This window comes from Nyctereutes procyonoides, unplaced genomic scaffold (assembly GCF_905146905.1).
Source record: "Nyctereutes procyonoides isolate TBG_1078 unplaced genomic scaffold, NYPRO_anot_genome, whole genome shotgun sequence".
NCBI lineage: Eukaryota > Metazoa > Chordata > Mammalia > Carnivora > Canidae > Nyctereutes > Nyctereutes procyonoides.
In genome coordinates, this window is record NW_026575043.1 from 45,883,986 (window position 1) to 45,896,482 (window position 12,497).

At 41.2% G+C, this 12,497-nt stretch overlaps 1 protein-coding gene across 2 annotated transcripts in view; it reads right to left on the reverse strand.

The window, feature by feature from the left end:
* Positions 1-12,497, reverse strand: part of CORO1C (coronin 1C) — a 74,129-nt gene that overhangs the window by 40,906 nt on the left and 20,726 nt on the right. Inside the window, exons 1-2 of one of the 2 annotated variants that reach the window (XM_055322764.1) lie at positions 9,512-9,557; positions 5,764-5,963 (exon numbers count right to left, since the gene is read on the reverse strand). In XM_055322764.1, the coding sequence (XP_055178739.1) occupies positions 5,764-5,958 (195 nt within the window). In that variant the 5' untranslated portion in view covers positions 5,959-5,963; positions 9,512-9,557. Of the gene's footprint in view, positions 1-5,763; positions 5,964-9,511; positions 9,558-12,497 lie in introns of those variants that run through there. The other variant, XM_055322763.1, reaches the window with a different exon arrangement.

Genomic DNA, 12,497 nt, shown 5'->3' on the forward strand with positions numbered 1-12,497 from the left:
TAAAACTGTTTGAGTGTCCTCAAAATATGGTGCTTCCCAAAGAGACAACATGGGCTACAGCGGGAAGTTCTATAGACCTCTCCACAGAACTGCTCGAGTGTCCTCAAAACATGGTACTTCTCAAAGAGACAAAGTGGCAGCCAACATGCTTTCATGACCTACTCTCAGAAGTCACACTCCAGGGACACCTGGGTGGCTCAGTGGTTAAGCATCTGCCTTCCGGCCCAGGGTGTGATCCTGGAGTCCCGGGATCAAGTCCCACATTGGGCTCCCTGCGTGGAGCCTACTTCTCCCTCTGCCTGTGTCTCTGCCTCTATCATGAATAAATAGATAAAATCTTAAAAAAAAAAAAAAAGCTGCCACACTCCATCAATTCCACCATATCCCAGTGGTTACATCGTTCAGGCCTATTAAATATGGAAGGGACCCAAACTACAGCATGAATACAAGGAGGTGGGGATCCCTGGAGGTCTACCACAGTGGAGTAAGGCCAGATTTTGGAGAACCTTTATCAAGAGCTACCATACAAGCAGCCATCTGGTTTTTCATCCTCCAACCAAGTCAATGTCTAGAGATCAATATAATTATAATCATCCTCCCCTTATCTGTTAAGTGGCTAAGAACACAATTATATTGCAATGTGATGACACATTTTGTGGTACCATGAGCATGCACAAGCAGCTAAGGGAACCCAAAAGATGATTTTCACTGACTCAGTGAATCAGAGGTAACATTTGAGTTGGATACTGAACAGTAAGAACAGGTACTTAGAATACTGACTGAAACGAATCAAGATTTCTTCTTCAATAAACATGACAGAAAAAAACTCTAAAAGTGGCTCTTATCCACCCAGGTTCTATGAGAAAATTAAGTCCTAACATTCTAAGGCAGCAAATGTATGTAATGAATTAATTTCTCTCCTATGCATCCAGAAGGCATAGCATGTCCCATCCTTGAGAGAACTAAGAAAATATTTACTGAAATGATTTTCTGTAGGATTGAATTCTTTCAGAAAACCCTAGTTGACAAAGACTACAGGATCAATTGAAAAGAGGGCAGACTGGGTGGCTCAGCACTTTGGCGCCGCCTTCAGCTCAGGGTTTGGTCCTGGAGACCCGGGATCAAGTCCCATGTCAGGCTCCCTGCATGGAGCCTGCTTCTCCCTCTCTGCCTGTGTCTCTGCCTCTCTCTCTCTCTTTCTCTCTTTCTCTCTGTCTCTGTGTTTCTCATGAATAAATAAATAAAATCTTAAAAAAAAAGAAAGAAAAGATAGTTCACAGACATAAAGGTGTGTCAGAAATATTCCCACAAACAGTTCCTAAACAAATGGGGGAAACATAACTGTGTACAAGAAGGTACTGTATGACTATACCACAGAAGCTAGAAGAAGAGATAGTGACCCAAAAGAGTAAACAGAGGCCTGGCCACACCCAGCCCACACTGGCCCAGAGCAGAGCTGTCTCACAGGCAATTACTGGGAGGATGAAATCAGCCATCACTCCAATAACCCGAAGTAAAAATAGCCCAGGGAGGAAGGGAGAAAGTAATGAGGGAAGACAGGAGCCCTCCAATGTGCATCCTCCACCCAAGTAAATGTTAAGAGATCTAGAGCACAAAATTCGAATTCCTCTCACTCTGTTTTAAGTTGGGATTTACAGGCTCACTGTGACCTGAAGCTTTACTGTGTATGTGCATGCACATACATGAACCTTCCCATAAACACTGGTGTGTATGAACCACCACGGTTCACGACAGCAATGGGAATGCCTCATCCCACATCACCAGTGCAGCTGCTCCACAGAGGGGAGGCTTGTTCGTACCCACATGGTACACTGACCACAGGGAGCTAAAATCTGTATGCTCTCCATATGCGGCAGGTTGTGTAATTGTGGGGGGAAAAATCCCTACAGCCAAAACCACAAAGCCAACTTCTGTTCTGCAAGACTGCTATTATTCATCCTCTGAAAGACCAAATAATAAGAAAATGTATTAAGCCACACCTTGAAAGTCATGACAGCATGGCATGCCACAGCTTGATGGGAGCATTACAAAAGAGATCCTGAACCACGTGTGCTAATCTAAATCACCCCACCTCAGAGCTGAGTACTTTCTGTAGTCCTCTAGCAGTGACCTCCTACAATCCCACCTTCCCTAATAAAACCTTAATGAAAACCTCACAAATCATACACTTAAAATAAATATACATTCATTCCTAAGATTGCTTCTTGCTATATATGTGTTTTAACTTATTTGTCCCTACTACTCTCCTTTTTAAGTCTATAGAGATCACAATTTTCCCCAGAATCTAACCACAGCCTCATGAAGTAGCAATAATGAGCCCAATTTACTGCTTACGCTAACGAGCTTTGAAGAGAAATTCACAGGCCATGTTTGTAAATAGAAACCTTTAACGAAGAGTCACAACGTACCTTAAGATCAATACATGCATATTCAAAATTAACATGTACAGAGAGCTCCAAAAGCATCACCAAAACTCACCTGCCCATTTGTATCCAGAAGAAAAGGGGGCAGGGGAGACATTAATAGAAGTCTCTGAGAGGTTATTAAAAACCATGGCCATCTCCTACAGTTCATGTTTAGAGGAATCCCAGACTGCTATCAACACATACTGGAGCCCAGTATACACCTAGAGTATCATTTCCTGCAATCTTAATTTCAAGCATCACTTCATATTATATGTAGGAACTTGGTTTTTCTTTGCTTTAAACCAAAGCAGCACCTCATTATAAAACTATTTCAAAGCTGTCAAGAGACTAAAGTTATAGGAAGGATATCCATGTCCCACTAGGCTCCCCAGTTCCCAGACCCATGTTCTTCTTCTATGCCACACTGACCCTAAGGGCAAAAATATAGACACTTTTAATTTTTTTTTAATTTTTATTTATTTTATGATAGTCACACAGAGAGAGAAAGAGGCAGAGACATAGGCAGAGGGAGAAGCAGGCTCCATGCACCGGGAGCCCGACGTGGGATTCGATCCGGGGTCTCCAGAATCGCGCCCCGGGCCAAAGGCAGGTGCCAAACCGCTGCGCCACCCAGGGATCCCTATAGACACTTTTAATACACAAAAATCCCACACAGTACATGTGAACGCATCACTTATAAAACTCATTAACACTAAGTACTTCTAATGGTTGGGCTTAGTTTATGCCAATGTCACCTCCTCCAAAATAAATTAATTTTTAAATACTAATATTAAATATTAATATTTTTTAAATATCTTATTGATAGATGAGAGACACACAGAGGCAGAGACACAGGCAGAAGTCTCCCTCAGAGAGGACTCCTGCGGGGAGTCCATTGCAGAACTTGATCCCAGGATCACACCTTGAGCCGAAGGCAGATGCCCAACCACCAAGCCACCCAGGCGTCCCCAAAATAAATTAATATTTAAGAAGCAAAGCCTCATAGACCATATTATAGTCTGGGGAAAAGACCCTAGAACCTCCTCCAAAAATTACCGCTCTTCCCAACATGGCAATTTTTAGAGCAACTTCTTATACCTTAATTCCTATACAACTGGCAAAAGAACAAAATACTAACACAAGTGAAAACCAAATCTTAAGATCCAGGTGGCTCAGGAACTGCATACAGGTCTCCCTTAAATGACATAAATGAAACTCAAAGCTTCTGTGGTTTTTAAAAACCAAAATGGATTCACAGAGCCTTCTGTGGATGTGGAACTTGAAGAGAATTATCTGAACTCAGAGGTAGATTAGCCATTCAAAAGTTTATTTGGGGCTTTACTGGCTTTGAAGCAAAATAAATAAATTAGTAAGTCATTCTTAAATGTATCCCTCAGTATATAGAATTAAAACTCAAACTCCCAAAACACATCATGGTGCTCCAGTGCCTGATCTCAGTTGACAAGCTGAGGTGCCCTCTCAAATGGCCACCGTAAAACCCACCACATGCAATTGACATTAAATTCAAACTCCCACTGTAGAATCAGGTAAGCAGTTACAAAACTGTAATGTATTATTGCCCCTGCATTTTTCTCCACAGAAATAAAAGTATCCGAGTAGGTGGGCGCCTGAGGGGCTCAGTTGGTTAAACATCTGCCTTTGGCTCAGGTCATGATCTCGGGGTCCTGGGATCAAGACCCACATGAGGCTCCTTGCTTGGTGGGGAGTTTGCCTCTCACTCTCCCTCTGCCTGCCACTTCTCCTGCTTGTGCTCTCTCTCACTCTCTTAAATTAATAAAATCTTTAAAAAAAAAAAAAAAGCATCCAAGTAGAAAATTAAATTTTGACTTCATGAAAAGATTATCCTTTAAAATATAACCAACAACTCTGCCAGTAAAAAGGTATGTTTGGGAACACTTATCAAATTTGTTCCCTAAAGGCATCCATCTACTATTTCTGTAGTAAGATGGTCCTATTGTATAATATCACATCAATCTGGCCACTGAAGTAAAAATCAGATGTTAAAATAAGTCAGTCATGAGCATCCGAGAGGAAGTAAAATATAGGGGAACTGGGAGTTTTCCCAAGGGAAAAAAGTCAAAATATAATGGGAAACAACATTTTGACAGAAACTCACTTTACTGTAACCACTTTCAGAATCACACGGTCCATTATGACAAGATGTACCCCTAATATACATGGCTCAGACACATGGAGACCCAATGTTCTCGGCAGAGTGGAAACAGCTGTAATGTGACCCAACACCTGCATCTTCACTAGTACTGAGTCCTTATCATTAGAGCTCAGGACCTACCAAACTTATTTTCCTCCTAGAAGCCAACTAGAAAATGATTCTTTCCAGGCTCACTCTCTCTTCACACCCTCCATCCCACCCTCCACTTATCTACCATCCTGGGATTTCCTGTTAAAGCAAATACTAAGCTTTGTCTACAATATTCAAGAACAGTCAGAAATTCACAGATCTATGTTCTCCCCCATATTGGAGAGGGCTCTCTGGAAGAATAAAGTCAGGAGACTGGGAAGACCAGTAAGGCTGAAGATCACATATAACAATTTTCAGTAAAGATCCTTTATTTCTACCACTTATTTGCATTGCTTAGATTCTATGCTGAAATTTAGTCTAGTCCATACTTGAAACCGCCATTGTTTGGGGACATCTTCTTCAGGTCTCATCCCACTTACCACTCAAAAAACCAAAAAGTCTCAGTCTTTATGAGAGGAGAAGGAGAAGAAAAGATGAAAAGAAGAGGAAGAAGATTAAACTTAAAAATCTCTGCTCAGGTGCCTGGATGGCTCAGTCAGTTGAATGTCCAACTCTTGATTTTAGCTCAGGTTATGATCTCAGGGTCATGAGATCAAACCCTCGTGAAGGGCTTTGAGCTAGGCGTGGAGTCTACTTGAGACTCCTTTTTCCCCTCCCTCTCCCCTAACCCCCTCACAAGTGCACGTGCTCTCTAATAAAATACTAAAAAAAAAAATCTTGTTTACTTTAACAATTGCACTTTTGGGAAAAACTTTTGTGAAAAGTGGATGATTACTAAGCAAATCATAAAATGCCTGTGCCTGCCCATGCTCATAGATAGCATCGCTATAATAATCTCTTCATCCAGGGAAGGCACACCCAGAACAGAGTTCACCATTTTGTTTAATGATTCGGTTAGAGAAAAACTGATGATTAGTGAAGAATGTGGAACTAAACCTCAGTAACATCAGTCTAATGGTCTCCATAATCACACAATTCTTAGTAAACTGTCAATTCCCAAAGTCAATAAAATAAATCAAGATTACCAAGAGAATAGTAAGTCAGTTTACTTACCTTGTGCAAAGGGAGCACAAGAAACGCTCCTCCCCCACTTGCTTCTATGATTATGGCAACAAATCTGGGATTGACAGCGCAAAAGGAACTATCCCAGGTCACTCGAGAAACCCGGATGTCATCATAACACTGGTCATTTTTCACTGCTTGTCCAAATACATGCCGAAACTTGCTCTGTCGTACCACTCGCCTCATTGTGTCTGTGGAAGAGCAAAAAGTAGTACATTAATCCAAGAAGGGGGAAAAAAATCAGAATGATATGGCATTTTGTCTACTCTCCTAAAAAGTAGCCAAATGGCAAATCCAAATTTCCTTTAGCAGCACATACCCAGAGAAAACTGCAAAATGCGTCAGGGAAAGAATTACAAAGAAATGAAAAATTCCTAATTCAAGATCCAGAAACTGCTCATCAGTTTTAATTTCAGGAGAAAGATCAAGGCAAAGAATGAAAGAAAATTAGCCTTTCAGGGTTGGGTGGGGGAGCTGAAAGACAATTCACTCCAACCTTCTTCTTTCATAGATAAGGAAACTCCAAAGTGAAGTTATCTGGTGAATTTGAAGCTAAAGCAAATCCCCCACAAAAATTATGATACTATGGCTTTTTCCTCAGTCTGCCAAGGTACTTTTTTCAGTATTTAAGCATTTTCCCCAGATACTGGTACTCTGCTGAGGACTGTGCCTGCTTACAAGTGTTTCCATAAGACCGGCTACGTGTAGTGGCAAATTCAAGAGACACAAGCAACAATCTTTGTCTTCAAGAGCCTTCCGGAATAGGAATAATATCAGAGCAACGTAAAACAAGACTTCTGGTGCTAAGTGCTAACAGCAATCTAAGGCAACAGAAAGGTCAAAAGCCAGATCTTAGAAGAGTAGCAAAGATTTAAATAAAAATAGTGTGATAAAAGTGCTACTATTTAGGATGACAAGAGGTCTAACTAGCATATTGGGCATATATTTCTTAAAGATTTTATTTATTATGAGAGACACACAGAGAGAGAGAAGCAGAGACACAGTCAGAGGGAGAAGCAGGCTCCATGCAGGGAGCCCGACTCAGGACTCAATCCTGGGACTCCAGGATCACGCCCTGGGCCAGAAGGCAGATGCTCAACCACTGAGCCACCCAGGAGTCCCTCATATTGGGCATATTAGATAGAAGAAGCTAGAAGCAAGGTGCTGGCTGAACTATGGGAGTAAACCAGTCTGAGAAAGTTCCAGAATGATTACAGCAGTATTAGTCAGAGGAAAGGAAAAACTCAGGGAGGGGAAACAAAATCAGGATGGGTTTTCATGTCAGAGCTGATCATTCACCACAGCCACTTCCCAAGTAAATAGGGGACTGGGGAAAGGGGAAGTGACACCAAGCTGCTGTTCCTGGGCGTCCTCATGGGTCACTTCAGACTCCAAATTCCACTAGGTATCCCAGAGACATGCATGAAAGCTTCATGGTTTGAGATCACCAGACCTCACCTAATCCAAGTTTCCTAGACTGCAGCCAATATAATTTTCCTGTCTGCTAATATGCAGGACATTCTGTTCATATTGGCTAGGATAGAAGGAGCCTAGAGAAGACAGAAGAGAAAACGGAACATGGTCAAACCTGCCAATTCAGCTGAAAACCAGTACTCCTGATCATCATGCACAGAGGAAAGCTAACACCTGTCTACTTGTGCCAAATAGGACACATGGTGGGCTGTTGCTAATTCCTTCCCTCTGATTGTCTTCTTCATGGCTCTGGGCCCACTGGTAAATGCAGAGGGAGATCATTTATATTTGCCAGAGCCTCCTTCTACCCTTCCAAGGCATGTGCAAAAGTGGCCTCTTTCCAAGCCTGGGGCATGTGGCTGGGCTGAGGCAACAAACGCTTGGCAGGCAGCTGAGCACCCGTGTTCCTCAGCCCAGCTGTTGCCAGACCTTTCCAGCTGACTACCAGGACCATATATTTAGAGTATCTGGTAGAAGAAGATGGCAAATGATTTGCTTCCACTTGGCCAGAGTCTGTTCATTTGTGAAACAGTATGAATATTTCTCAAACATGAATGGATAAGACAGCTTCCATGAGGTGGTGAAAACCAAAAGAAAATCACATCCATACAAAAGTCAATGTACAACCAGCTGGTCTCAGGATCCACTTCCCTATACAACCATCTGTACAAGTTTGTAAAAACTGGAATCCCCACTGATATCTTCCAGTGAGTGTTTCAAAAGTTAACAGAGAAGAAAGGAAGGATTGCACCGTATGTTAAAAAGACTTGTTATTGTTATTTCATATACAAAGTTTCTACAGATTCAAAACATGAAAATCCCAATAGAAAATTATACAAAGGACATGAAGAGGTAATCTACAAAAGAAATACAAATGAGGGATGCCTGGGTGGCTCAGAGGTTATAAGCACCTGCCTTCAGCTCAGGGTGTGATCCTACCTAGAGTCCTGGGACTCAACCCGCATTGGACTCCCTGCATAGAACCTGCTTCTCCCTCTGCATATGTCTCTGCCTCTCTCTCTCTCTCTGTCTCTCATGAATAAATAAAATCTTTTTTAAAAATTACAAATGATATTTATCTCCACTCTTTTCTGAAATCCTAATAAAATGCCAGTAAAGGAATAAAAGTAGGTAATATGAAAGGACAAGAGAAAGAACGCTGGAAAGAAGCCTACAAATGAGCAAATGTGGGGGTGCCTGGCTGGCTCAGTGGTGGAGAGTGTGGCCCTTAACCCAGGGTTGTAAAAGTTCGAGCACTTTGGGTGTACAGATTACTTAAATATATATATATATATATTTTTTTTTTTAAAAAAAAGGAGTAAATGTGACAAGAAAATCTGGGAATACAGAATGCAATGTGACTGACTGAAGTGTGAATGTTCTGCACTCAGTTGAGTGCCCCAGGAGGAGAGGCTCACAAAAGGATGCCTGCCAAGGCCCACTGCGAATCCCCAGAGCACTCAGAAGAAAAGCTGTATGTCTCTAGACAGGGATGTGGAAAACAGGCTGCAGAGAAAATTGACTAAAAGCCCACATTAAGAGCAGCTAGACATTCAGATACCTTCCTTCCAGTGCTGCACGATCACGCAATTGCCCCAAGCCAGCCTCAGCAGAAGCCAGGCTGCTGGCCCTGGATAAAACAACACCTAGCAGAGGTGAGCACAGGTATGAGCAGGTACCACTGACAATCTGGGTCTGTACAGTGAAGCCTTGGGCCCTTGCTCCTGGGGCTCCCAAAACTAGCTGCCAAGCCTGGATACCACTCACCCACTCTACAGGAAATGAGACCTCACCTGCCTCTGTGAGCTCTACCACTCAATGGGCCCTTCCACCCACACAAGGCATCAGGTCAGCTTTTTGTGCCTCCCCTGAATTGTGAATGGACATTTGAAGAGGACTATTTTTTTTTTTTTTAGATTTTATTTATTTATTCATGAGAGACACAGACAGAGGGAGAAGCAGGCTCCACGCAGGGAGCCGGATGTGGGACTCGATCCCAGGTCTCCAGGATCACACCCTGGGCCGAAGGCTGAGCCACCCAGGATGCCCCTGAAGAGGACCTTTAAGTAAAAAATGAAGACAATTTTTCCTCTTTACGCAAATAGGCTAGATACCATCTAATCTCACCAACAATATGAATATTAATATAAACATGAAAAGTGCTTTGAATGTCCTCATTGAAAGACATTATGTAAATCTGCTGGCTGACGTCCACATTAAAATACCTTTAAAAGTCATTTCTATATTACTCACAGTGACAACTTACTTTTATCCTGACCACATGGAGTCAAAATGATATACAGGTTCTTTTGCTACAACCAAAGAGAAGAGTGTCAGTTACATAGCACAGTGAGAAAAGGCAGTAGTACTTATACAGCACTATGCTGAATGAGCCAGGTATGTCCAAGTGGAACTTGAAGGGCAGTGTGAGCCCATTCACATCCAAGGTCGAACCTGACCTGGGCTCAGCCACCCACATGTGGCACAGTTGCTTTTACTGCACACAATAGAGAAAAGCAATTAAGAGGGCAGGTTCCAGAGTCAGACAGCCTGGTGAGTGAGAAGCAGAGCTGTATCATTTGTTTCCTGGCCAAGATTCAGTATGGCAAGTTAGTGTCAGATTTTTTTTTTTTTAAGTGTCAGATTCTCTATCCAAAAATGGATACAATACATATGAAGCTATTATTAAATAAACACTTAATGTGGGGATTAATACGTCAGAGCACCTTGTTTGGTTAGAGACACATAACTACGAGGTAAATGTCAGGTATTTACGTGGTAAATGTCAGCTATTGTTACCATCCTAGAACTTGACATAAAGCCATTCGGATTAAGATCCCTGTTTTGCCATTTATTAGTGAATTATTTAACCTTTCTGAGCTTCAGTTTCCTCTTCTATAAAATGAAGAGAATGACACCTATAAGAAGAATTAAAAACATCTGACTAAGCCCAGGTCCAGATGGTTTCACCACTGAAGCCTATCAAACATTTAAAGAATACCAATTCTTCACAAATGCTTCCAAAGAACAGAAGATGAGGGGACACTTCCAAACTAATTTTATGAGGTTATTATTACTCTAATACCAAAAATCAAAGAAATATATCCCAAGAAAACAACACCAATATGTCTTATGAATACAGATGCAAAAATCCTCAACAGAATACTAGATCAAACCTAGCAACCTATGAAAAGGATTATACACCATGACCAAATGGGATTGTTCTAGAAATGCAAGGCAGTCAACATATGAAAATCAAATAATGTAACATCGATTGAATAAAAACAAAATCAATCCTCTCACACAGATAAAGCATTTGACAAAATCCAACACTTTCATGATAAAAACCCTCAACAAAGTAGGAATACAAGAAAACTTCCTCAAAACAAAAACAAAACTTCCAAACAAGACAAAATTCCCACAGCTAACACAATTTTCAATGATGAAAGATGCTTTCCCTCCAAGATGGAGATGTAGACAACAATGTTTAATCTTACCATTACTATTCAGCAATGTGCTACAAGTTCTAGCCAAAGCAATTAGACAAGAAAAATAAAAGGCATTCAGATTGTAAAGAAAGAAGTGAAACTATCTCTGTACACAGATGACATGATCTTACATATAGAAAATCCTAAGGAAGCCACCAAAAAACTATTAGGATAAGTTCAGCAAGGTTGCAGGATAAGAGATCAAAACACAAGAATCGACTATTTCTATACACTCCTAACAATCTGGAAATGAGGGACGCCTGGGTGGCTCAGCAGTTGAGCATCTGCCTTTGGCTCAGGGCATGATCCCAGAGTCCCAGGATCAAGTCCCACATTGGGCTCCCTGTGGGGAGTCTGCTGTCTGCCTATGTTTCTGCCCCCTCCCCCTTTCTCATGAATAAAAAAATCTTTTTTAAAAAATCTGAAAATGAAATTAAGAAAACAATTCCATTTACAGCAGTATCAGAATAAAATACTTAGGAATAAACCTAACCAAAAAGGTAAAAAACTTGTACACTGAGAACTACAAGACACTGCTAAAAGAAATTAAAGAAGATCACAATTAAATGAAAAGACATCCAGTGTTGATGGATCAGAAGACTTAACATTAAGATAGCAATACTCCGGGGAGCCTGGCTGGCTCAGTTGGTAGAACGTGAGACACCTGATCTCAGGGTTGTGAGGTCAAGCCCCACAGTGTGCATGGAGCCTACTTAAAAAAAAAAAAAAGTACAATACTCCTCAAACTGGAAATTAAGAGATTCTAAAATTCATATGGAATTGCAAGGGACCTCAAATAACCAAAACAACCTTGAAAAAGAACAAATTAGGAATATCCATACTTTCTGACTGCAAAACTTACTACAATGCAATGAAAATCAAGACAGTGAGGTAGAAGAACAAAGATAGACATATAGATCAATGGAACAAAATTCAAAGTCCAGAAATAAATTCATACATCTTTGGTCAAGTGATTTATTTTCTTCCTTCCTTCCTTCTTCCCTCCCTCCTTCCAAGATTTTTATTTATTTGAGAGAGAGACAGAGTACGAGCATGAGCAATGGGGAGGAGGCAGAGGGAGAAGCATACCGTGGGATCATGACCTGAGCTAAAGGTAGATGCTTAACCAACTGAGCCACCCAAGTGCCCCTGTCAAGTGATTTTCAACAAGGGTGCCAAAACCATTCAATGGGGAAAGAATGGTCTTTTCAACAAAAAGTGCTGGGACCATTGGATAGCCACATATAAAAGAAGTTGGACCCTGACCCACACCATATAAAATGATTAATTCAAAATGGATCAGGGGATCCCTGGATGGCTCAGTGCTTTTGGCAACTGCCTTCGGCCCAGGGCGTGATCCTGGAGTCCCAGGATCGAGTCCCACATCAGGCTCCCTGCATGGAGCCTGCTTCTCCCTCTGCCTATGTCTTTCTCTGTGTCTCTCATTAATAAATAAATAAATTTTTTTTAAAAAATGGATCAAAGACATAATCATAAAAGAATTAAAACTATGAAAGTCTTAGAAGAAAACAGAAGTAAATCTCCATGATCTTGAATCTGACAAAGGATTCTTAGATATGACACAACCAAAAGCACAAGCAACAAAATAAAAAGTAGATAAACTGGATTTTCTCAAAGTTAAAAACCTTTGTGCTTCAAAAGATACCATCAAGAAAGTGAAAAGACAATCCACCAGAATGCAAGAGATTTTTTGCAAATCATGTATCTGATAAGGCACCTGTATCTAGGATACATAAGAATTCC